The sequence below is a fragment of the Patella vulgata genome, chromosome 4 (genome assembly GCF_932274485.2).
Source record: "Patella vulgata chromosome 4, xgPatVulg1.2, whole genome shotgun sequence".
Taxonomy (NCBI): domain Eukaryota; kingdom Metazoa; phylum Mollusca; class Gastropoda; family Patellidae; genus Patella; species Patella vulgata.
In genome coordinates, this window is record NC_065882.2 from 71,203,337 (window position 1) to 71,230,494 (window position 27,158).

The window sequence follows — 27,158 nt, forward strand, 5'->3', positions numbered from 1 at the left end:
AGCCATTAAAAACGCAATTCCTAATTCGTGAAATATTTCTGGTAAACGTTTTCTTGGGCTTTCCTATTTTATGGCACATAGTTGAAACTTGTGATGGGACTCCTTTTGTGGAGTTCTGGGTTTGAACCCAATATCAGTTCTCGGTAATGAACTTTGTTCGTGCAAACGCAACATTTGTCTTTTTTTACGATATTAAGCACACGTTTTGCACATGCATTCCCTGCACTCTGGCCCTTTAAATACAGATTAATATTTCAACATTCATGACTTCGGAAAAATGTCACGCCTTACACACAAGAAAACAGGAACAGAGCTATTGGCATGTTGGATCAGGGGGTTTCACAGGTAGCCGTCGCCGTTTGACATGACTTGTAGAATAATTATGTCTAGCCGATCGTTCGAGTCCCTTGTTACAAAAGGCGCTGAAACGCATTATGGTACACGATGCGTGTACCAATGGTAAACTGTTTATTTTGTCTTAAATATTGGATATCAGAAGCCCACCTTTTCCCAGTAAGATCACAACATCAATGTTGATTTAAATTGACAACTTTGGTTCAAGATTTTATTACTTACCGGTTCTTTTAAATGTTTAAAAAAATATCACGTTTACTGATCTTTTAGAACTTTATAACCTGCATTAAGCTTATAGATAAATTACAAAAGTACAGAATGCTATAAATACTGATCATCGTGTTGTTCCTAGTCTCACTATATTAACAGTTTCAAATTTTAGTTTGTGTATTTCGATTGCCCCATGCGTCGGCGATGATATTGCCACTGCCCTGGTCAAAAGAGACGCTTGCGTCCATTCTGCCTGGATGTTGAAGACCAACATGGCCAAAAGGGAAACAACTCTATCTTGCTTCCGTGGCGCGCGCTGAACCGGAATTCCTAAATATTTGTTGTTAAGTGAAATATTTCACCATTTATATCTCAAAAGTTACAAAATTATGCTTTCATTTACGAATGAATTAAATGAATTATTGGTGCAATATCATTTCGAAAGTTCATAAATAACATCTAGTGATATTTCACATTTATTTTGGTATCGATTCAATTTGTTTTCCCAGTGTTTTGGTTTGTGTTCACCGTTGCTATCTAAAAATAAATCAATATTGATGCAAATTAAGCGCTGTATGGCGGTCGTATGAATGTTCATCCTTCCATACAAATCTTGTCCCAGCTTGTTTTAGATACCAAAGGAAAACTGGAGAGTTGAAATGGTAAGAAGCGTGTGCTAGAAATAGACAGCAAAAAACAGTTTTAAAAAAGTTTAACGTGATATTAAAGACTGGGAACTTTTTCAATCTCAGACTCAATGCTGTCACAATAAATTTATACCATTACCATATGGCAATTGTAATTGATTGATATGAAATAAGGCAGAATCTACCATCAAATACCATAATCAAGCGTCAATTCATCTAAAAAATAGACAATAGAGTGACAGATTGGGGGTTTGAGGTGGGGGGGGGGGCGGCGGATATTTCTGCATCTTCACATTCTTAGAATTTCTAAAATTTGACTTCCGATATCACGCTTACACTTTTATGATTAAAATTTAACAAAATTAACATATTTATAACATCCAAAGGCAAACCCACCTTCACTGTCACCTGCACCTGATGATATTCTGTTATGTAATTTCTATGCTTTAGGTGGTGGTTGGAACACATCAACAATACAATAGTTTTGAAACAGAAATCTAAAGTGATCGATGATCATAATAATAGCTATATAAGTTTCCCCATACAATCTTGCCAGATTTACAAGACTACATGTACATAGTATTTTTTTCAAAGCACAGCCTTCATGTTTTGAAAGCATGGATTTTTTTATCAAGAGGCATGTTAAAATAGGCCCTGATTATTGTTTGCTTATGTAGGCTATTATACAATAACTGAGATTTCTTATGTGACAACTGAACAATTAATTAGGTTACTTGCATTTAGTGCAATTACATAAACTTAATTGATGAAAGAAATGCTTCAGTTAAAACTATTGACCTGTTTGCCATCAGAAAAGCAACAATGCTTCCTGTTATCTATTTTAGTATTAAAGTGCAGCATCAAACAAATCCTTGAGATTTTTATTGATTTTATTTCAGCAATAATTAAAGATGTCTAGTGCGTTAGTAGATACAGATATAGATCGGTTTATCAGAGAACAGAAATCAAAACTAGCTTCTGAAAAACATGACTTGAACGTAAGTACTGGTTAATGACAAATTGGTATATGATTTCAATTTATCTATGACTTCACAGTGTCTAAAAAAAAATAAAACAAGGTACATGGTATTGTTCCTCTTTGTAAAGTCCTTGATACAACTTTTCATTTGTATGGAAAATTCACATAGCAACAAATGTCATCAAAATAAAATAACTATTCTTCCGTGTACCATGACTGTTCTCTTTGAGTCACCTTTGGTTAGTGGAACTACCTCACATAATGCACGTCTTTTTGATGTTTGATGTGGTTACATCACTTTCTACCACACAGAGATTTATTGACTGCTAATTCTGAATTGTCTCTCAGGACAATTAATTAGTGTATCACCGTTTTAATCAATGTTGTCACAGTAACGAGAGACACTTCATTATTTGTTTATGACATGATTTTGTTGAATTCCTTTGAGGTTTCAAGCCTGATGTAACACACATTATCCATCTACATATATATATTGTTGTTTTGACTTCGCTTGATATTTGTTGTGTTACACATAGTGGCATCAATTATAATACATTCAAATACATTGAACTACATTCACTCTACACCAAAGAAATCATTAATTTGATTTATTGATAAGTAGAGAAAATATATGTAGAACCAAGTTTTTAAATAGTCTAGGATAATATTTCAGGTACAGCATTTATGTCAAAAGTCTGAATTTTCTTTTTTAGGACAGATTTAATGCAGCTGAAAATATTTGGTTGATTTTTGACAAATTTTATCTTTGTATGTCTGGAATTTATGTTTTTTATCTTTGTAAAGTCATGTGATATTTATATTGTCCAATAGGAAGATGATAATTACTTTAAAACTAGTCGTCGACAATGGGCAGAGCCTGATAAAGAGAATTTTATAATAGCCGGTAGTAATGAGGTACGAGTGATGATATTGTAGGATTGACTGTAGAATAATAGCATTGTGAAAACCCCTTTGTCTCTCATTAACAAGTCAATTCTGGGTTTCTGATAGCAAAAACAATTGTTTTTATCCAATAATTTCTGTACAGCATAGGATTTAAAATAATTATGGAATGGGATGACTTGCTCAGAAAATCCATGACATTTTCCGTTTTAAAAAAACGTTTCAGATGACTCAGTCAGTAAATCCATTACATGTTCCATATAAAAAAATTGTCACTAGCAAAATGAATGTTTTCACTATCTTGAACCCAGTGGAACAATACTAACTGATAAAGACAATAGCCTTACGAAATTGTGTGTCACCTTTCTTCTAAAGCTATTTTTCTTCTTTACTCTAACCATGTTCCCGTTTATTGTTAGGTTACTAATATATTTATGAACTTGTATCAGTGGCATAACTAATGTTCAGTTTTCATTAAAATAACTCTTAACCATTCTGTGTTGATGCTTTTCATACTTGTGTGCTCCAGCTACAGCTCAAGCAATTGCGATTTAAAATACTGATTGTTATAGTTCTGTCTCTGTCTCTTTCTTCATTCTTACTTTGTAGATTTAGCAAATCTCGAACTGATGAAATAGTAATTATTATTAATTTCATTTTTAAATATGAAGACATGAAAAATATTATTGATGTAAAATTTGTTTAGTTTCTCTAAGATTATTTCCTACCTGTAACTCACTATGCTATGCAAGTTTGAGCCCCAAATATAATCTCGACAGTGAGTAGTATATATGCAAGCTTCCTGTACTGCTTTCTTTATTTGCTTGTTATCTTTTTAATTATTTGTAATGTGGTTATACCGGTATATTGTTGTCACTTCTGTCCGTCGGTCTGCCCGTTGGCAGGTACTTGGTTAGTCTTATACTATAGTGTAAGTGGGTGGTTAGTATTGGGGTACTAGATGATCCTCATTGATTTTGACTATTTCGCAAAAGTAGTTACAGTGTTAAGATCCCTTAAAATGAGTGTTGATCAAAGTATATATTACCAATCTCATACTCACTCCATAGTGTGCGTTTCTCAACCGATTTGAACAAAATAGTTGATAATGGGGTAAGGAGGATCACTATAGATTTTGAGTATTTTCACAAAAAACATGTCATTTAATATACAGCCATTTAAGTACATAGATTGTATTGTGGTAAAAAATCTCTTTCAATTGGCAGGCATTTTTGCAAAAGTAGGTCCCTGACATATTTTCATTAATAGCTTACAATTCTGTACTCTTACTCACTCTAGAGATTACAGCTTCCAAACCATTTTCATCAAATTTCAAGAAATCTTTAGTAATGTTTTGAAGATGGTCTTTATTGATTTTCGCATTGTCACAAAAAATTAGTGCCTGAGGTATTGTCCCTGCTTGTAATCTCTCCACAGGTTACAGTATTTACAATATATTTTTTAAAACCCAATCAGTACCAATTCAGAGGCATGCATAAATTCTTCACAGAATTATTGGCATTGAAACTTTGTAATTGATCTACAGTTAAAATATAAATAATTTTTAAGATTTTTTTTTTCAAATGTACTGGGACTGTTCAAATAGGTGTATAAGGATTAATGCTAACGAAAGTCATAGTCTTTGATCATTTATTTGCAGAGTTACTGCCCTTGTCACTAAAACCATGTAATCTCATGTCAAAGTTTTTTACATTTTTTTTTTCAAACTTCCTGGGATTGTTTAACTACCACAGGTATTTCCCTTGTCATAGAAACCATTTAATCACCCTACAGGTAAAGGTTGTTATTCCATACTGTATTATTTGGATATTCTGGAAAAATTATTTTTAAAACTTCAAAAAGGCTTGTGGTGGGAGTATGTTTTGTTTCCCCGCAAACCGATGTTTATGCTATATCCACAAATACTTTAATCCTTTACATGTGAATTTTACTTAAAATTCCAATTTTAAAAATTTCACTCAGATTGGTATAAGTATAAGTAATTTTGATTTTATTATTGCAATTTATCTAAAAAGACTTAATTTTGATGAAGATGGGCACAAATATTGACACCATATAATCTTTAATATTTCTTTGAGTAGATTTATGTACTCTAGGCTCAGTTATGACTTTGATTGTATTAAGTTAACATTCAAATCAATGCAATATAATGTATATGCACAGCTGAATAAGTGTAATTTGTTTAAAACTAATTGTCTAAATAGTTATTATTATAATAATATTTTGGTAACACAGAGAGATGAACGTGCTGAAACTCCTGCACACCAAGGCTATCCTGTAGACAATCGCCAAATAATCAAGCAACGTAAAGAATTGTCTGATCAGAGAAAACAAGAATATAATAATTATTTAAAGGTATATACTGAATATAATCAGAACCATTAGCCGCAATTGTTTGAGTTTTCATACCTGTGTGAACTGTGAACCTTTGACTAATTGTTTTATTCTAACCAGTAAGACGTCAATTCTCAACGAACCGAAAGGATAAAGATTAATTGATAAAAGATCATTCTAATCAATCTCTGCAAGATGGATGTACAATTAGAATATTTGATTGTCGTTTAATTTCACAAATCGGGGAATCCCAGTTAGACTTCACTTCCCTGTTAGGCTCCACAACGCAGAAATATATATCGGTTGCCCGAGTTGTATTAATTCATTAACAATTAACTTATTTTGAATATCTTAGAATTGTGGTCATAGCCATTAATTTGTGTCCTCTGGAGGTTTACAATTTGGAATTGCCTATTTATGATAATTACTATAATATTGTTGTTACTTTTTGTAGTCACACTCCCACTCGAGAACAATAGATTTTAAATATTGTAGAATGTTGGCCATTATTATTCACATGCCACTACAGGATATATATCAAGAATTTGTTTGCATTATAACTACCAGTCTTTAACTTGCACTCTAGGATGTGATGGTTTATAATTTGTAATTTCCTATTTATTTTAATGAAATAGTTATATACATCCTGATAGGTTAAATGCATCCCGATAAGTTAAATGCATCCTGATAAGTTAAATGTATCCTGTTATAAGTTAAATGCATCCTGTTATAAGTTAAATGCATCCTATGATTAGTAATTAGTTAATTGCTAACATGAAGCCAATCCCAAATTGTAAACCTGTCCGACACAAAGTTAGTGGTACTGGTTGGTATTAATTACCACAGTGCACACCTAGACCGCAGGGATGGGGGTGTCAGAATGGTTTAACGTGTACACATTAGATTATAAGGTCTGTCATTGAGTCAAGTGGCGTCATTTGATCCCTGCTTGTGTGTGACAAGGAGTAGGGTCGCCTGTTCAACCTTGTGGGTTCCTGTGGTTTCCTCCCACTGCTAAAGACCCCTACAAGCATGTGGATTAGATGTTGTAATGTTCACAGTTTGCATTTATTTTTATTTGCACCTCTTGCACATTATAAAGTATTTACCACTGAGCATGAAAAAAACCAAACAATTCTAAGAGTTGTTTTAATTTTTGAAAATAATCATTGTGGATGCTATAAATTTGAGAGAACTGCAAACACTTTGTCTCATTTTTTTGCAAAATTTAGAATGTATAGCCGATTCTGTAACCAGCAAGTCCACTCTCTGGACAATATTCTCTATACTCAATTGTTAATATTAATGAATAATAAAAAAAAAAATAACACACTTCTTATCTGGAAAATCGTCAAAATCTATAAAAGCAAATATTTTCAGACTCATACGGATAATCGGAGAAAACCAAAGAATCTCACACCAACTCAAAAGAGTATTCAAGTTGGGGAATATGATAATAAAATTAAAGAGAGGTTACATGGTCAGAGAAAGAAGGAATATAATGATTATTTAAATAAGGCACAGGTAGCACTTCAGTTTCTTCACCTTTTGTTTAGAATTTTTGTTTATGTCTCTATACAATGGCTGCGAATTTGAGGAAAGGTTCCATATATATTTTCTAATATGTATTAATATGTCAATCAAATTCTGAAAAAGGTCTACATCTTTTATTGACAATTGACAAAGTATTATTTTTTGAAAGGCAAAGAAAATTTTTCAAGAAATAGTAAGACACTTTCGAAAATTTAATTAAATTATATTGTGTGTATTAAATTTAAAATCCTATTTTAAAACCCCATGAAATTTGCAGTTATTGTGTTAAAATTATCTTGTGTGCTTTTTTTTGTGTTTTTTGTGTGTTTTATTTTTTGTGGTGTATTTGTCACTTCTGTGCAATGCTGAATTCCTTAGTAAATGTTTTATTGATTATATCTATTTGGTGGGGTGATTTTGGTTGAGGAGCCCATTTTTAACAGGTCTTCAGCTAAACAAATTTAAAACATGAATATAATATACTAAATCTTCCCACTCTTTTTTTTTTTTTTTTTTTTTTTTTCTGTTCCAAGCGAAAAACAATCCTTTAATTGAATATGATTTTTATAAACCTACATTGAAATTTGCTTGTTCTGGGTATATTGTCGTCACAACCGTCTATCTGTCCATACATCATCCACAATTGCTTGTAATGTGGATGCTCTAGATGATATCATCTGATAAACTTGAAATTGATACATGGAGTTTATATTCATGATATAAAGACTTCACTGATTTTCAAGAATTTCTGATGATAACTTTTCAGTGATGTGATACATAGTCGGTGTGTTCATTAGATGAAATAACCTTGATAACTCAAACATGTAAAGTTATTAGCTTTAACAATAAACTTGTTGGCCCTGATCACTTTTTAATCTATGCTAAACACTGCCATTACCAACAAAAGAGTAAATATGTGACATCCTCTATGGACTACTCAAATGACTTAGCTGCTGTTTTAGCATTGCATTAGAAGATATTTATATAGTGCACCTTTGTTTGTTGTGTATGGTTTTTGTTGTTTTTTTTGTTTTGCATGTGTGTTTTGTTTATATCACTATTCACAGAAAAAGGGCAAAACTAAAAGAGGAAGAAATTTTAAATATCACAATCATAATGCAGTTTTAACAGATCGTTTTGATCAGCATGATTATGATGCTGTTGCTAGGCAGCATCAGGATGAAAACTATCATGACTACGATCTTCATCTTCAGGTAGAAACAATGTAGAATGTAGAACATAGATTAGTTTTTACAAAACATTTTATTTTCAGGGCAAATCTCAATACAGTTTGCGATTATCTTGATTTTGATTTCTTTAAAACGATTTCCAAATCTCTTGCTTTTCAGAGAATATAAATACACTATATAGAGCCAGAAATATTGAGTATTAAAACATCTTCTAAACAGCTCAGACTCATAATATTCATTTCATTGTGACTTGATCAGCTAATTTAGATGTCGGCAATTGAGAATTATTCAAGGAAATTTTGTTAGAAATAGGATGGGTATATTACTGGAAAATAAGAAAATGTTTGTAATAAGTATTAAGAGAAAGGACAGTTGGTATTGTATTTTTGGGAGGAGGGGTGGGGTATTTGTTAGTTGCCCAAAACAGAATTTGTGGAGGCTTGAGATGGTTTGTTGTTTTTTTTTGGTTTTTTAGAAAGAGATGATTGTTGGTTTAAAGAGTGATAGTAGTTGTTTGATCTGAAGTGTTGGTATTTGTTTTAATAAGCATTGTAGTTGTTGAGAGGTTTTAATAAAGTGATGGTAATTGTTTGAGAATTTGATTGTAATTGTTCAATAAAGGGTTGGTAGCTCTAAAAGGATATGGTAATTTGTTGAAATGTATTGTAATTGAAGTTTGCAGGTGAGTGGTTGAAAAAAAAAACAGAACTGGTTGTTGTTGGTAAAAACTGTGGATGCTATTTTATTTGTCTTGACAAACTTCTGGTAATACTGTGCATTTCATTTGAAACAAGGATAATAAATAGCAGTAGATTTGTTGGCATTGGTGTTTTAAGTTAAATGTTTTAATGTCTGTCTGTATAAATAGTAAGAATTTATATTGATTAATAGAATCACATGTTGTGATGCTGTGTCATGTTGTTCTCATCTCTGTCTTCATCTTGTATAGGATCTACATATAGTTGGTGTTAATATTGATTATTTAACATATTATTAATTGGTTTTGTCTCTTGTCATAATGGTTACCTGGAGGTTACTATGGTAACACATCAACAGTAGATAAAAGTAAACATGGAACTTTTCAATTCAATAAGAACAGGTTCTTCAACCTTTCATAACACATTGGGTATTATTTTAAAGGAAGAGGTTATTCGTAGCCACAGTATTTAGGGTTAGGGCAACCTTTTTTTGGAGACATTTCATATAATAAATAATAAAAACAAATACAAGGAGCGTCTGTAAGCTTCAATGAGCTATGGTTGGGGTTAAGTCATCAAGGCATCATAACTATTTAAGTATTTACAAGATAATTGTAATTCATAAATGAAGTATTTACGAGGGGATCTTTATTCATAAACCCTGTGGTCAGGAATAATCTCTTCATATTTTGAAAATATAATTTTACAGATGTAATAAGATAGATAAGATGAGATATCGATTGTATTAAAACGTCCATAAAATATGTGCATACCATTAAGGATACAATTTTAAAGAATTCCCTGTTAAGCTTCCACTTTACAGTTTTCCATTTAAAACATTGAACTTATCACTGATATACTAAACCTTGGTCTATGCACTTTCTTTTTAAAATTCTTCAGATAGATATTCCTGGGTCAGCACCTATCTTTTGATAATAGTGATAAGTTATAAGATTTTCACCCATTGTACATGTACTGGTACACAAAAAGGATTTGCATTTTGATTGATACATGATTGTGAATTATATTATTATAGATAAGCTTATTATAAGAAATATTTGTTATATTTTCTCAATTATTTGAAAAGTCATAGATTATGGATATTCAATTTTATACAAGTAAGTCTATTCAAGCAGAGATTCTTATGTAAAGGGACATTTTGAAAAATATTCGCTGAGGATTTCTGTGAATAGAAATGAACCTTTGAAAATATCAAATTTTGAAAGCCAGAATTTTTTAATATTCTAGATTAATACCTTAGTTAAAATGGTTATGACAAAAAGATACATAAAAAAAATATCAAAGTTCTGAGTTTGTAAGACTCATTTAGTCATAATATGATTTCCATTGGTGAAAAGTCCCTTTAATAAATAACAACAACCAAACATGGTTTATAAATCATGGAATATTAATGATGTTCAGGTTATCCAGTCATCTGGTATTCTCTTATGGAATCATTGATTTTTGTCTGGATGATATTGTCTATCTGTGATTGTCTCCATCCGTTGTCTCTGAGCTGTCGTTGATAGTGTTTAGAGTTTGTTGATTAGTAACGAGGCACATCAGTAGTCCGGATTCCATCATCTCGTTATATCTTGCTCATTAAATACCCAGACACATCAGATTCTAACTTTTTGGATTTAACTATATTTCCTTGTCATGTAAGTTTGTTATTAAATCTTTATGTTTAATTGCTTGAGGATTGATTTCAATATTTTGGCTTGCATTAAGAGCGGATTGGTGTTAATTTATTTGTTGAATTTCTATGATTAATATGCATACATACCAAGCATACCATACATACGTACATACATACATACACATACATCCTTGAGTTGCTGAAAACTGTATCTACATGAGTCTCCCAAAAGGGTTTTAAATAAAATTTAACAATTCTGGTCACAAAGGGGTTTCAAATGATTATGAATAGTTTGATAGTTATATATGAAAATGTGTTTTAGATTATCTAATTAACTTTGTATTAAAGAAATTTTTATATTTTGTGGCCTTTCCTGTCAAGGACTACTGTATAATTCTTTTAGATAATACTTAAACACCTGCGTATTTATCTGATTTTATGATGTAGATTAGTAAATAAATCTAGTTTTTTTTTAAAATTACAGTTGTTTTATGATTTGACATTGATGTAAAATAAGATGTATGAGATGTAAATGATTATTGATTTTCTAACCTATTGATTTTTTTAAGCTTAGAAATTATGTAATACTACATTAATTATATTCTCCTGTGTCTTTGATTCCTGGGCAGTTGAGTTTTCCTGCATTGTATACTCGATCCAGTCGCAAATTAGCAAAAACAATTTTTTGATCAATATATAGAAATGGTAAATTAAATAATGATTTTTCTTGTGAGATTTAATTTAGATTGCATTTGCACAATAGTGGTATTTATTGATTAATAACTTGTGATTATGAAATGATTAAATGTTGTTATATACAGCTTGGATCTCCGGTAGAATATTATGAAACGAATGATGTTTATCCTGATAATGATACGTCACGTGTCGCTGGTTTACCAGTTGGTCAGTATGAAGAAAATAAAAAACGTAATGCTGAGGAAACTAAACGCAAATATCGTGCCGATTTAGAAAAGGTAATTTCTAGTTAGAGATATATGAATATGCGTAGATATACATGTATATAGATAATAATAGGCCTACTGACAAACAGGGTGAAAAATCTTTTATTAAGTCCAATAGTATTACAGTACCTTTATTGAAAGGTGGCTCTTTGTTAACATTAAAAAAAAAAATACTTAAAGATGCATTATGTAAGATTTAGATAAAGAGCTGACATTTCTCCTTATAATAGTTAAAAAAATAGTACAATGAAAAGGGAATATGTTGAAAATTTCTGTCAAATTAGTTCATTCTGAGCTGAGTTATCATCCATTGCAGAACAGTGTAGTCAAGATTATCAAGATTGTCATTTTTACCATTGTTATGATAATAAACAAAGTATTGATTATCCCTTTTTAAATTAAATCATTAAGTGCCAATCGTATTTAAATTTGTTGAAAATTTAGAGCATCTGATGGCATCGAGAGTTGATTATGCTCTTTGAAAGCTAATAAATAAATGTCTAATTAATAATTTATATAACATTTAAGGCCAAGAGAAAGACCTGCAATATGCAGATTTTATCTCTTGAATAATGCATCTCTAACATACTATATTTGAAATCAATGGGGGTGTCTTTTTAAAATTACTTCAATGACTAACTGACTATTTATAATTAACACAAAATACTATTTTATGGATACACAATTAAACTATAACACATACTTATGGAAGAACAATTACTGATTTATTTGGGCAACGTTTCGAAGAGTATTCTCTCAACGTTTTCAAGCAAGAGGAAAGATCATTATCGTCATCAGTATGGAGATGTGGCAGTTTCCTCTTGCTTGAAAACGTTGAGAGAATACTCTTCGAAACGTCGCCCAAATAAATCAGTAATTGTTCTTCCATAAGTATGTGTTATAGTTTATTGCTCTATCCAGTTACTAAATGCCTCTATGTGTCGTATAGTATTAAATCCAGGAATTGTGTATTCATTAAATTGCATATTATGTTTACTAAATGCCAATCAAAGAAGATATTTTAGAATTGATGACAAATTTTAATTTTAATGGAAATTTAACTCAAATCATACATCTCTTTAAGGATATACACAGTTTGTTTATTTAAGTGATTATCCCTTTGTAGCAATTGAGAGAAAAAGAAAAGATTATAAAAAGACAACATGGTGTTAAAAGTAAAAAAATCTCTCGAGACGAAAGAGAAAAGGTATAAGTTACATAGCTAGCTACTCTCTTCAGTATTGTTATGTGTTACAAAAACTACAAAGCATTTACTCTTGGTTAAATCAGGTTGTTTGATTGGATACGACCCTTTGTGATTGACGGTATGTGTGAATATAACTGTAAAGGTTATTCTTATAGGAGCCGTATTTCTGAATGCAAATTAAAACATCCACTATTTGTGCTTAATAATTAGGGGTTTAGCTGCTAGGTTTGGTGAGTTTGACACTGATTAAGGGCTTTAAGGAATTGAGAACACTTTGAATAATAATTATCTATTTTTTGTTGTCTATATATTCAAAATCATTTATTTTTTAACTTATATTCATTTGTGCCATGCAAACTATTCTGAAATTGGAATCCTTTTAAGCTGTCTAAATATTTGGGGTATTTAATATCAAATGCTAATATTAAACAGCCATTGCTGAATATAAATATCATATTAGAAAAACATGATTTATACAATGATCAACTTAATCAGTTTTCCGAAATGTGAATCTAGTCAATGAATTTATCTGTCAGAAATTAAATGAAATGGGGTTTAACATCCTACTCTTCTGCTCTGACTGGGCTAATAAAGACGGATCTGTCAGACAAACTATGCTATAAAAGTATAAAAGAGAAGAGTAAATGCTGAAGTAATTTTTGCACTTAACAATGTGAAGATAAGAATTAAAATAGAATGAAGTTATTTACTTACTTAAGTAGAGCTGAACTTGAAATTTTTAGAATTAGTATATAATTACTTGAAACATAGAATTCATAAATCAAATAAATATTAATTGGTTGCTTCTATACTCTTCAAAAAAAAAGTAGGGAATATTGAAATGCAAATACCTATGCAGGTTGCGATATGATAAATAGTCATGGACATTTGACATGCTTTGAGAGTATGTTCACAGATGGAGAACTTATTGCCCCAACAGAACCACTGATCTGCACATGTGACATGCAATAGCGCCATACACGTGGAAGGGGTTCATTGTAAAATTTGACATTTCCTAAGGAAGGGTTGATGAAAACTGCCGGGTGCTGGTTTATCTATCCATGTTTGCTTTCCTATCGGTTCTTGCATAAGATTTACTGTTTAACGAATCTTTGTTATAGTGTGTTTAATTTGATCAGGAGACGTGTTTGTAAACGTAAACCGACAACACTGCAAGAATTGGTCGTGGCACTGCAAGAGGAGTGGGTCAGATTGCCCCAAATCGTGATTGGACGGTTGATTAGGAGCATGCCACGACGAATTGTTGAATGTCTGAGGATTGGTGGAGCAATTACTCATTATTAAGACAAAAATCAAAAACGTCCATTTTCACTTTTGACGGTGTATCTCTTGGAAACAAAAGACGTTATTTTTTTTTAAATGTTCATTCTGGTGGAGTCTTATGTATGGCTAGTTGATCCTTTTTAAATGATTAAGGTTTATTAGTATTGAACAGGTGTTTAATGATTAATAATACCCAGGTATTATAAAATATTGTAGCAACTGAGGATTAGAGAGGAAATGTTGAGGAAACAACTGAGAGTTCAGGGCAGCCCTCGTAGATCTATTGAGAAAAGAGATCGTAAGCTGTACCAGCCAGTGCAACCACAGCGTTGTACATGTGGTTATAATTTTCCACGAGCTGATGCTGAGGAACGAGCATATCTTGACTTTATACATCTAAGAGACAAATATGACTTCAGATATCAAGATGAATATGATGAGGTAGAAATTCAAAACAATTCGATTTACTTTTATTAATCTAACAAACTTTAGAGTAGATTAAAGCTAATCGTTTTCAAAAAACATACTTTGAATCTGACTATTGAAAATTTACAGGGAGACCTGTTAATGATTCTTTTCTTGTTTCGGTGTCACGGTTTGGCTCAGTCAGCACTGTGAATCTTTTTAGATATAAAATATGCGACTTTTTGCAGTTAAAATCTTTAGCGCACTTAATATATAGGCCTACTACAGTACTCAGTAGGCTTAATTAAGGATAAGTAAAAGAAGAAAATTATGCAAATCAAAGGTTTATACTGATAATAAACAATTCGGGTGGACGAAAACAGTATTATTAACAATAGAGAGTAAATCATGTATTGACAAAGGAAATCAATGAAGCAATTGCTAAAAAACAAATTAGGTGATTCTGTTTCACTTGAGTGCCTTGCTCAAGGATCTGAGCAAAATCGCATATTATCAGACATGACACCGGGACATGAAATGAAGACATCAGATTAATTCCATAATGATAATGTTGTCAATTTTATCAGAAGAAATAAGTAGTGTATCTATTGAAATAAACATATGTTCTGAGTGGTCACCTGATGATGAGGCTACAAATGTGCATGATGCCCTGAGCTAGTTTAGTGGTCAGTTAACAGTTTGTACAATGAAGATATTTATTATATCTTAAAATGTCTCTTTGAGCTCTCTTTTCCAAATAAAATTAATTGTAAACTACTAATATTTCAGTCAGTTTTGCTTTTTATTAAGAAATTAAGAATATTCAAAACTTCCGGTCAGGCCATGTGGCCATAAGAAAGATGATTTAATTGATAATTAAGATTAAATATTAATAAACCATACTGACTTATTTCGTTAGTTTTAACGTGGTTGGGGGGAGGCTATTTCATTTGTTCAATCAAGTGGAACAATTATTGATCAAGATGATGTTAATAGTTTCTTCAAGGTACTTTTGTGTAAATAATGGATGTAAGCAAATCTTTCGATGTAATTATATTACAGTTTATTAGTAATGTAGCTTAGATGATATTTTACATTGTTGATTTTTAATTTTGGAGAATATATTTCTTTAGCAATTATGTTCAGCATTTCATTTTATTTATGTATCCAAATGACATTAATTTATATAGTGGCAGAGACGTCAGTTGGCAGCATTGTCAGAGATTGAAAGACGACAGTTAGAATTGCGTCTGAAATTGGAACGAGATCTCGCTCTCCATTATTTACAAAGGGATGCTATGGCACATCTCTCAGATGAAGAAAAGGAAGCGATTCGACATTGTCCAGTTCACATAGCAAAATGTAGTCCCTGCGCTAGTCGCAGTCCAAGTCCTCATATTGACCCACCTCTCTACGATCCAACTGAAGCAGAGATACTACGACAGGTATATGTACTACCATATTTGGTCAAGTCTGCCTTGATTTATATATTGTAGATTCATGATAGATATATGTTAATTGGACTAACAAATCAGATATTTAGTAATATTGTAGCAATATGAAAGCACATCACTGCACAGCAGTTATTATTTAATAGGGTTCAGGTAGTAGACATTAACATCAGATTTTATGGTCATTAGGTGATTAGAATATTTAAGTTTTAGTCACTATAATCAGAAAATTTGGATGTTCCTGACATGCTGTGCATGCTTTCATTCAGCTTATACTAATATTTCTCAGCTTGAATTTTATTATGTTATAGCAGGGCTTTTGTTTATTATATTTGACTGATTTTTAACCAAATTTGAAAGGTATGTTTCTTGTATGGCCATTTTCTCATAGACAGATATTATTAATATATTGGTAGCTTAACCCAACCTATAGCTGGGAGATTAAGCCCACTTGTGCTCTATTAAAAAAAAAAATATTCATGTTTGCCTCTATATATTTTATAGTTATTCTATGTAAATTAGTTTATAAGTTGAATCAACCGGTAAACTATTCATAGTTTTAAACAGATATTATGACCACTACATAATATGTATGCTAATACGTACTTTCCTGTTTACAGAGATGTTTTCCATAGTTCAATACAGAAAAATTTAAGAAAGTGCATTTAAAACTTCTGTTTTAGTATTATCGCGCTATATGAATAGAATATTATTATTGTATTAAACATTGAAAAAATCAGACGTCAAAATTTTAAAGCAAGAGTCCTGTATGGTAGATAGTATTTCACATTGTTACTGGGATGAAAATATTGTAAATCTCATAATATTAATAAAGCTTTTTGTATACATATATTTGTACATATTCAATGTAGTTAAATTTTATTATTAACAGTATAGTTGAATAATTTTAATGTTTTATTTTTATACCCTGTTCAGTCCTTGTTTAGGAAAGTTACATGTAGTGATTAATAAATTTATTACCGGTAATATATAAAGTATTGTAAAAATTTATAACCATAGTATTTGCATGTAATTTATGTCATTTTTAGAATATTTAACATTTTTATTACGCATATTATTTATTAATATTGATTAAAGCTTGTATTATTACTCTGGTTCATGTATACTGTTTTGTTTTTTTTAATTTTGTAATAATAATAATCTTAGCTTAAAATGGACAGTTACACTACAGTTTCTTATATATGCTCATCCTCCTCTTAAAATGGTGTACACAAGTACTACCCTGAAAAATGTAAAATTCAGGAAGTGGTTGGACAAAAAAATAAAATCTCACTCATAGGTCATTCATTTAACGCTGGATGCTTATTCCAATATATAAATTATACAATTGTTATATCCTTCATTATTAATATACAGGGTTATTAATTAAAATATTAACTGAAGCTCACAGACTTTGTAAAGAAAACATATTGATGATTCGAATTGTGTACCACACCTTGATACTGTAACTATGTTTACTAGTCTCATTCATCAAGACTGTGATAGATAATGGGACTATAGACTTGTTCATACACATAATAAGTGGCAATGCACACATCATTATGACAAAATTAAATGAGTAATGCAAACTACACTGCATGATAAACAGCAGGAAATTTATTTGCTTCTGTGGATACGCTAGTTGAAAAATGTATATTTACAAAAATATATTCTTTGATCTGTGTTGATTGAAAACGGGAACAACCATATAATTTACAATTTATTTTAAAACAATAATATTTTCATTATGTAAATAATTCAATAATACGGTTTTATTGGTAAGTAGTAATGTGATTATTTTGCGATATTTCATATTCACAAGAAAAAAAAAATTCTTGATCTTTTTTTACAGCATTTTCTTTCAGATAGCAATCAATTGTTTCACACAAGCTCAGATTACTTTCTATGCATCACTGAAACTATATAAATTGCAGCTTAAAACAATTTTACTTCAATAATAAAATTCATAGTTCCTTCTAAAACAACAGAACTGATTAAAATATTTATATAAAATAATATTGTGTTTATATTTGTAGATAATTTATAAAGAAATATTTTGATCTTTTATTAAACAGCAGTGTCTGTTAAGGATAAAGAATTAATGACATTTTTGCTCATTTTAATATGATTCTGATTTTATTTTTCAAATTTTGCAGTCATCAGAAACCCCCGAGCGTCTATTGATAGGAGAAACATCAACAGAACATCGTGAGAAACTAAGACAGGAAAGGCAACGTGAATACAACGATATGATGGCACAGGTTAGATATTTTTTGATAATTTTACATGCTTATGTATAGTCACAACTGTCAGTTACAAATATAACACATGTGACATATGTATATAATAATATATACAGTATTTAAATTTTTGTTAGGAAAAATGTAGGCTACCACTGCATATTGTTCAAAAGTACAAACATGTGTTACCATTTCCACTTTCACAGAGATTTTGAGATACATTTGGAATTTTCTAAAAAGTAATTTTGTTTTTATAATAAAATTATCCTTTTTGTTTGGTAATCGTTCGAAATATGAAATGAAAAATATAGTGTTGTACTGTGGACATGATTTAAAAAAGAATAAAAAAAATATGTATATTACATTTACTAACAATACATTTTTTTTTAAGTACATGTATTAGCTAGCATATTTAATACATTCTCAATTTATTCACACTCGAAACAACACATTTTACACAATGCTTGATTTTATGCTCAAAGGAAACCTAAACATGCTTTGTCTTTCCCTTCAAACACTAGCTACTATTCTTGGTCACTCATCACTTTTTTTCCTTGAGACACTGTGTTATGAATGGATGATGAGCTTTTAAGAATAAAAACCTACACTTTAAATTTCAATTACACCAATACCGTGATAAGCGTTTATTTCCATTTTAGGCCAAAATATGCTTATTTTTGATTTTTATTTCTACATTTTAAAATCCCCCCTCCCCCACCCTACCAACAAAATAAAAATATTGTGTGAGAAATATTATGTGCATATATAAACATAGTGTTTCCATATTGCCATCTATCATCTCTTCTAGCATTTTAATTCAATTTCTTGGTATTAGGGTGCAACACAAGGGCTCTGGGTGTAAGGTACTTACTTGCTAACCTGGATATCCCAGGTTTGATCCTTGTGATTTTCCGCTGTGCCCCCCCCCGGTTGGTGGTGCACTACAAAGGTCCTTGAAAGGAGCAGAATCTAGTCATTTGAATGGGACAAAAAAAGAGGTCCCATAGGTACACCTTGCCGTGCACGTAAAATAAACCTTGGTAGTTAGAATTCAATTGCTGTCTGGACAAAATTTCCCTCATAGCAAATTGCATGGCGTATGCCCTTCTTCATTAGCCCAGTTTGAGCAGTAAAGTAGGACGTTAAAACTCATTCATTCATTCCTAACTTTTGCCATTTTCCCTGTTACTTAAATTTCTAAATACATCTTGGTACATCATAAATTTTTGATAGTTGTATTGTTACACCCTAATCTTGATTAGTTTCTTAACACAGTCAATGTAGATTTAGTTGCTTTCTGTTAACGCACCTTCCTTTCATATCCAGAAGAGAAGCAGAGCCCGCAGAAATATCCTGGGCGATGATGAAGATAGTGGGTGGGGCATATTTGGTAATCGGTCGGAGGATGACCGTAAACTAGCCAATCAGAGACGTGATGATTTACTTATTAATGACAAGGTAGATTTATCGTGGAATTTCATTGGTTATGGGAATGTTTGTCTACTTATTATGTTTATCTTTATTATCATTATCATTTATTCACCTTCACTGGAGCATGACGACATTAAACACTTTTACTGTAAAGCAAGAATTGTTTGTGGTACCAGAATGTGGCTTGAAATATTCTCATGGGTACAAATCAATACAGTTTTTTGGTCTTGATTAGCTTAAGTAAAGAGTAGTGATAAAAAGCAAAAATTCAACAAATGTAAATATCTTGCTCTACAGTATTAGTTATTTATCTAATATTTATGGCTACTGACTGGATGACCCCATGTTTGACAAATTGTTGCTATTCTTTTATAATTTTTAGTCCAAAAATGGACTGTTGCATGGCTAAAAGAAATAACGTTTCAAATTGTTTCATACCTCATTTTGTCTGATATTTATTTTCATTATTTCACTAACTGAATTTAATTTACATGTATGATTCTTTATTTTTTTTGTGGAAATTGCACTGTTTAAAAAGAATACAAATTTTAATAACAAAAAAGTGTTTTTATTTTCTTGCACATAACATCCTCCCCCTCCCCCTGCCAGGTTAAGATTTAATGCATGCAAACTCAAATACACACAACTTTCAGATATATAAAAATAATGAAAAACAAATGAAAAAATCTGTTGTTTCTATGCATGGCTGATGTGGTAATATAGGGTTGTTTAAAGTACACTCAAAGAAACATATTATTGGTTACTGTTAGGTTAGGAGCTAATGTGATGATCATTGAACAGATCTGTCATTTAGTATTTGTTATTTAGTATTTAAATTTCTCTTATGGCATTAGGATGACCCTCTATTTTATTATCTCAAACTTCTATTATAATGTTAATAAGAAATGTCATGTGCATTGTTAAAAATATTTTGAGTCAATTTGAACAATTTAATTGTAAAAATTAGATTATGTTTGTGGCAATTGTTTACCACCCTGTTGAGCATTTTATTTATTACTTTCTTTTTTAAGAATGTATGGTATGTTTGTTATAAATCCATTTTCCCTTTAGAAAAATAATTGTTTTGTACTTATAGTTGATAAAGGAACATCATCAGATTGTCTGGGCCTCCAGGGACAGACATAATGTCTTTTATTGCTTTTAATTTTTAATGCAACTGTATTGTGAACCAAATTATTCAGATGTTATAAATTGAGAGAGAGTTACTCTGACAGTAATATCTTAACAAATACTTTTTAGAACTCGGTTTACAATACGATAGTTTATCATTTATGGAATAAAACTTGACACACCCCGGCCAAATAAATTTACAATCCATCAGCTTGAAGCCCTTTACATAGTTTACTTTTTGCTCATTTAATGCACTTGGTTGATTATTTATTTCAAACTTTCCTATTTAGATTCCTCCTCTTTTTGATACTATTCGATAGTTGTGTGTATATTTCCAACTGTAAACTGGATATAATTATTTAGTAAGATGTTTCATTTATTAAATCTAGAATCAAGGAGCTGAACGTCGTCAATGGGAAGAACCAACCAGTATAAAACCTGCTGAGGATAAATCTAAAAAAAATCTAGGAAACTCGGGTGGATATTTCCCAGTAGATAACAGTCATATTCATCGTCAAAAGATGGCTGAAGAGAGAAAACAAGAATATCAAGAAATGTTGCAAACATCTCAGAAGATAAACCGTCAACCACTTCACAAAAGAAACCAACCTGAACAGAAACCTAATCCTCAAATTCAAGTTCAAAACCCTTCTGCACAAACAAATGGTGTTCAGAATCAAGAGTCAAAACCAGCTGATCAGAGTTACACACCCTCTAGTCCAACGAAAGAAGCAAGACCTGTTCAAGAAACAAATGGTTACGCAAGTCCAACAAAGGAGTCACAACCGGCGCCCAATAGCAATGGTGTCTCAAGCCAATCAAAACCAGCAAGTCAAAATGGCAACCAGAAAGGTCAAGGAAAAGATCCCAGGAGAAGAGTATGGAAAGAAGATTCTCAGCTAGATTTCTTCAGTAGTAACCGTTATGAAGTTCGAAAACAACCAACAGATAAGTTTCAAGCAGCTTTGAATACTGATGTTGGTTCACATGGTCAACAACCTGAAAAGAATGGTTATGTTCCTTCTGCTGCTGAAAAGGCACGTACTCAAGACTATAATGAACGCCGTGAAGAGTACAACAACATGTTGAAGAATCAGTCACGTCCAAATCAGCGAAGATATTATGAACCAGAAAATGATGAATTCATGAAGAGAAGAGAAGAAAGGACACCACGTCAGGCACCTAATCAGCTGGAAAGTTTCATTAAAACTGGTCCAGCTCCAAGTGGCAAAGAAAATCACCAAGTAGACAACCAACTGCATGCTAATACAAATAACTCAAACATCAGTGCTGCTGAAGAACAAAGAAATGACTACAATAACATGATAAAAAACAGCAGCAAAACACCTCGGAGAGTCTACAAAGAGCCATCAAGCGATGACTTCTTTGATTTTGGTAGAATCCAGAAAAAGAATCCTGAAGAGAAGCGTCCTAGAGAACGAGCACCAGTTGATGAGGAGAGACGCCAAGAATACAATAATACAATTAAAAGCAAACCTGCACCCAGAGCAAGGCCTTTCAGAGAAAATTCATCAGATGATTTCCTCAAATACGGCGGTCCGCAGCGTAGAGTAAATCACAATGGATTAAGAGTTTCCCAAAGTGAAACGTTTCAAAACCAGGAGAAAAATTATCAGGAGAAAATCAAGGGTGGTGGTCAAACTCCCCGTCGCCGAATGTGGCGTGAACCATCTAAAGATGATTTCTTTATTGGAAGTACAAAATATCAAGTAACTCCCAAAAAGCGCAATAACGATTCGTTCCTTCTGTAATTAAAAGCATATTGGGAGCTCAGTAAGTGTCTTGCAAACTTTGTGTGCACATAATTATCTATATGTTTAAAGGTTTATATATAGTTTTTTTGAGGTTTGATTAGGACAATTCTACCTATTTGAATTGTTTAGAAACTTATATTGTTTATAATGTATTTTCTATTTACTGAGATACTTTTTTGGATTGAAATCAATTATGCAGTTCACTATTTATTTAACAATATTTTGTTTTTTCTAAAGATCTGCTGATACTTTTTTTTTTTTTATTAAAATTAAACGTTAGACTCCGCCCAATAATCAAAAGTATACTTTATTTTTTTAAATTTTTTATTTACAAATCTACAATTTTTTCATTGTTATGTTTTTGATGTGTTAAGTAATATTAATACTCTTCTTATCTAATTGTTATATAGTGTTTGTTTACATAAGTATTATTCGGTAATCTTAATGTACTTTATATCTAGATTTGCACTGTATATATGTGCATCTCTTAATTAGATATTAAATCTGTGATAAAATTTTATGTAATTTGTATTTTGTGCATTAGTATTGATATTGATATTGTTTGGTAAAATATATTTTTTCATATTAAATGGGTTGATATATTATCAGTAAATATTATTTCACACTTCAAAAATCTATAATACTTAAAGCAGGAAGGTAGATAATGAATAACTTTTGAGTGCAAGTTTTATGTGCAGCATAGAAAGCTTTTAAGCTCACAATATATTTAAATATATATACAGTGAGGCTAACATTCCATTGCACGTGCCTTATGCTTTACTCTGGTCAATTCTCAAAAAATGCATCATTCATCAGCATTAGTCAGATGTACATTAGGCCACAGTGGGCTTTAAAAAAACCTTTAGAATTTTTCAAACTCACTTGTTAGGGGTGGTGTCTGCAGATTTGTTGGATAGAACAAAAAAAAAAAAAAAAAAATTCTACTGATCGGCATATCATATATATATATTGAAATGGAAAATGCCACATGTTAATCTCAAAATGACTGAGGTATTGTGTTGATAATATTTCATTCTGTCAAGAATTAATGTAATTGTAATTTTAAAAGGAAATACCACTAGGTCATCACTTAGCAGTTCATGCTCATAACATGAGACACAGTATTTTTAACATTCTCTGAAATGCACCAGTATTAAATGTAATGGTCAGAACAAAAAATATATGACAATAATTGTTTTTTTCTCAATGCATCATTCATATTGTATGCCTTTAGGATTAGATAATGCACCAACATCTTCTTGACTAATAATGCACCTTGTTAAAAAGCTAACAGATGATTTTGTTGAATGATATTTTGGATTCATGTTATTTACACATATATTTTTGTTATTGGTAGTCTTTGTTGGTTATCGTTTAATATTTTTACCTATGGACCAGGGCTCTTGTTTTGTCTATATGCTAGTCTAAATATTATGTATCATTACAAAAATCTTTAAGATTTAAGAAACAGTTTTAATAGTATCATTTTATGTGTCTATATAGTTATAATGAAAACATTCTTAAAATTTAGAAAGTGCTTGGCTAGCATAAATTTACAAAAGGCCTGATCATTAATCAAATTTCATATTTTGGAAACTAAAAGAGGTAGTCCTGCAGCTTCTTTCAAAAACATATCAAGTTTAAATCTTTCATTTATAAACTTATTAGGCATGAAGGAAAAAAAAACATTCATTCTGAATAGTCAATAATACAATGACTTAAAAACAAGGATCAACAAAATTTGATATCAGAATTTAAAAGACATTATCGAATTGCATAACTGCCTCTTTTTATGATTTAATTTACAAACTAATTTTAGTCTACCTTAAAAATACTTCTTATGATATCTTGAATTATATGGAATTAAGTGCTTCAAGAACAATCTGATATTCTGTGTTCTGTGCAAAAAAAACAAACAAAATCATCTCAAAAACATCAACAATTTAAAAGTGAAAGAAACGGAAACCGCTTAAAGTGAAATTGTTCTGTGCTATGGACTACCTCTTGCGTTCAATTGTGCTAAAAGCGATTCTAAACTTTTCAAAACAAAAGACTAACTTTTTGATATTCGTCATTAGAAAATGGGCACTCCTCGGACATGGAGAGAACCGTCGAAGGAAGAAATTCTATTGGATGACAAGAGAGAAAGTTATCGCAAAAAACTTGAAGAAGAAAGGAAAAATGAATATAATGAACATTTGAAGGTCAATATATACTTTATATATAACTAATTATAAACTTTTGTGAACAGTTACTGTGTTTTTCTTTAGAATTTGAAAAATTTATTATTTGGCGTTTACATCTATTTGATATTAATATGTTTATTAACTGCTTGTTTAAAAAATAAAATCTGTGAATGAAGAAAATATTTTTATCTTAAAAGAAAAATAAGAAGTCAGGTTATCAAGATTGAATTACGGTAATTTAATAATTTTTAGAAATTCTCAAAAATCAGTTTTGAAATTTTGATGTAGTTAAAATGATGGGAATAGAAATTTAATCTTGAAATCTAGCTCTTTTTTTTTCTCATGGAAAAGCAGTATTTAATTTTGATATGTGTTTGGTCTGTGTTTGGCTTCTTGCTGCTGTGCATGTATGTCTACTATTTTTTACCCTATAGATAGCCATCAATCCATTTTATCCATATTAATGTTTTTAAAACCTGAACCATTCTGTCTTTACACTATTGATGAAGGGCGGACTACCTATTTCTATAACAATTTTACATATGCAATAGGTCATATGATAAGGGATTAAAAAAGCAAATTAAAGAACCTGACTGAGAACCATCCAAATTAGATGGAACAACTTTTAATCAAAGAAAAAGACAATTAATATTAAAAAATTTGCAATTTGTCAAAAATGGCAAAATGCTTGGCTAAATCTTTGAGAACTACATGTATATTTTACTTTACAAAGATAATAATAAGGTCACAATTGTATCTGTTATGGCAATGCAAAACTATTTTTCTAACAAAAAAAAAAGGAAGCAAAGATATCTTATTGTGCAAAATTGAAAAATTATAAACTAGTGATAGAAAATTTAACTTAGTGTTGATTTTGATGTAGAAAACAATGACAAACAAGAAAACATGGCGAGAACCAACAAAAGAAGATTTATTTATTAAGGATTCAGATGATAGAAAAAGAAAATTACAGGAAGAAAGGAATAAAGAATATAAAGAATTAGTACAGGTTGAAAAATAGATTATACTCTAGCAGGAGATACATCTCTAAGGCATTTTATTTTTTAAAAGTAGAACTTAATTTATGCTAGACATATGACTCATGCAAAAAAAAGAGTTACATTAATTAAATCTTATCATTGAAATGTAAGTAATAAAGCAGCTTTATACAAAATCTGTCTTTAAAAAATGACCTGTGACATAACATAACTAACATGTCGCTCAAACATAGAAAATATTCACCATAGAAAAAAGCTGGAATTGGGAAAAGAGACTGGCGAGAACCATCCAAAGAAGATCTGTTTATCAAAGACTCAAATGATAGAAAGAAAAAATTACAAGAAGAAAGGAATAAAGAATATCAGGAATTACTACAACAGGTTGAAAATCTTAAATTTTAGTAAAGGAAAAAAATAACTATAAAAAATTTTAAATGTTTAATTCAAATTTAAGACAAATTTTGAAAAAAGACGAAAACAAAACCCAACACAATATTCAAACATAAATTTTTGAAAATCATAATACCTAGGCACATTTATGCAAACTTAAAACTAACTACAACTATCCAGACAAAAAAAAATCCCCCTGAAATATTCCAATCAAATTGTTATACCCCCTAGAAAAAAGCAGCTGAGAAAAGTCAAGACTGGAGAGAGCCTCTGAAAGAAGATCTTTTGATCAAAGACACTGCTGATAGAAAGAAGAAATTAGAAGAAGAAAGGAAGAAAGAATATCAAGAATTATTGGAGGTTGTTAATTCTTGTGGTCCAATCAAACTCTTCACTTAAATCAACTTTTCAGAACAGCAGTGTCATTCTGAAACCAGAGTATACTTACACTATTTGGAACTCCTCATGTACAGTTTGCTGTTAGAACTGTGATACTTTCCATTGGAAAAGTATATTTACTAGTATTAGATACACACATGTCCATTTCTGAACTTTGAATTAGATTGCCCTTTGGATTAGTGGTATGTTTAATTTCCTTTCATCCAGTGCATTATGGTTATGTACCCGAATAAAGAGCACCTTACTAAAACTCCACAGTTCACATAAAGTTGTAAAAATAACAAAAAAAATAGTTGATTTGTTTGAAGAGTTTTGATTTGTAGTGTGTGGGACATTGATCTTCAAAGATGTTTGAATAAAAATAGAAATCTATTATACATGGTACTGGGAAGTAATGGTGACGGAACATATTAAAGTGTGGCTTTAAATTAATCCTGTGTGATCGCAGTTAGGGAGTGCCCAAGCTGTTAATTACTAATCTGTGTAAATATGTATATGTACCTCTGCATGTGTGTCTTGTGATCTTTTATATGTGTGTATCAGTGTTGGAACTATTTGCATGTGCATGCTTGTAATCTGTACCATCTCTATTGTTCATTAACTTCTCAGAAAAAAAATCTTCGACCAAGAGAGTGGAGGGAACCATCAAAAGAACAACTTTTCATATCAGACACATCAGACAAGAAGAAGAAATTACAAGAACAGCGAAAAGAAGAATATAATCAGTTACAAAAGGTTCGAAACTTCACGTGTTGCCACACCTTGCATAAAATCACACCCTGTTATGTGTT

General features: G+C 30.9%; 1 protein-coding gene across 10 annotated transcripts in view; it reads left to right on the forward strand.

Moving 5' to 3' along the window:
• The first annotated feature begins 882 nt into the window (after positions 1–882).
• The window catches only part of LOC126818460 (centrosome and spindle pole-associated protein 1), a 64,003-nt gene continuing 37,727 nt past the window's right edge, over positions 883–27,158 (forward strand). For 4 of the 10 annotated variants that reach the window (XM_056100351.1, XM_056100352.1, XM_056100353.1 and 1 more), the window contains exons 1-17: positions 889–1,226; positions 2,111–2,209; positions 3,022–3,105; positions 5,350–5,469; positions 6,829–6,972; positions 8,049–8,195; positions 11,330–11,482; positions 12,597–12,677; positions 14,178–14,402; positions 15,557–15,811; positions 17,974–18,078; positions 19,384–19,515; positions 24,473–24,598; positions 25,464–25,589; positions 25,828–25,959; positions 26,200–26,328; positions 26,977–27,102. In XM_056100351.1, coding sequence (XP_055956326.1) covers positions 2,123–2,209; positions 3,022–3,105; positions 5,350–5,469; positions 6,829–6,972; positions 8,049–8,195; positions 11,330–11,482; positions 12,597–12,677; positions 14,178–14,402; positions 15,557–15,811; positions 17,974–18,078; positions 19,384–19,515; positions 24,473–24,598; positions 25,464–25,589; positions 25,828–25,959; positions 26,200–26,328; positions 26,977–27,102 — 2,172 coding nt within the window. In that variant the 5' untranslated portion in view covers positions 889–1,226; positions 2,111–2,122. Of the gene's footprint in view, positions 1,227–2,110; positions 2,210–3,021; positions 3,106–5,349; positions 5,470–6,828; positions 6,973–8,048; positions 8,196–10,362; positions 10,531–11,329; positions 11,483–12,596; positions 12,678–14,177; positions 14,403–15,556; positions 15,812–17,973; positions 18,079–19,383; positions 19,516–21,008; positions 22,623–24,472; positions 24,938–25,463; positions 26,179–26,199; positions 26,329–26,976; positions 27,103–27,158 lie in introns of those variants that run through there. The other 6 variants (XR_007679242.2, XM_056100355.1, XM_050545884.2 and 3 more) reach the window with 6 other exon arrangements.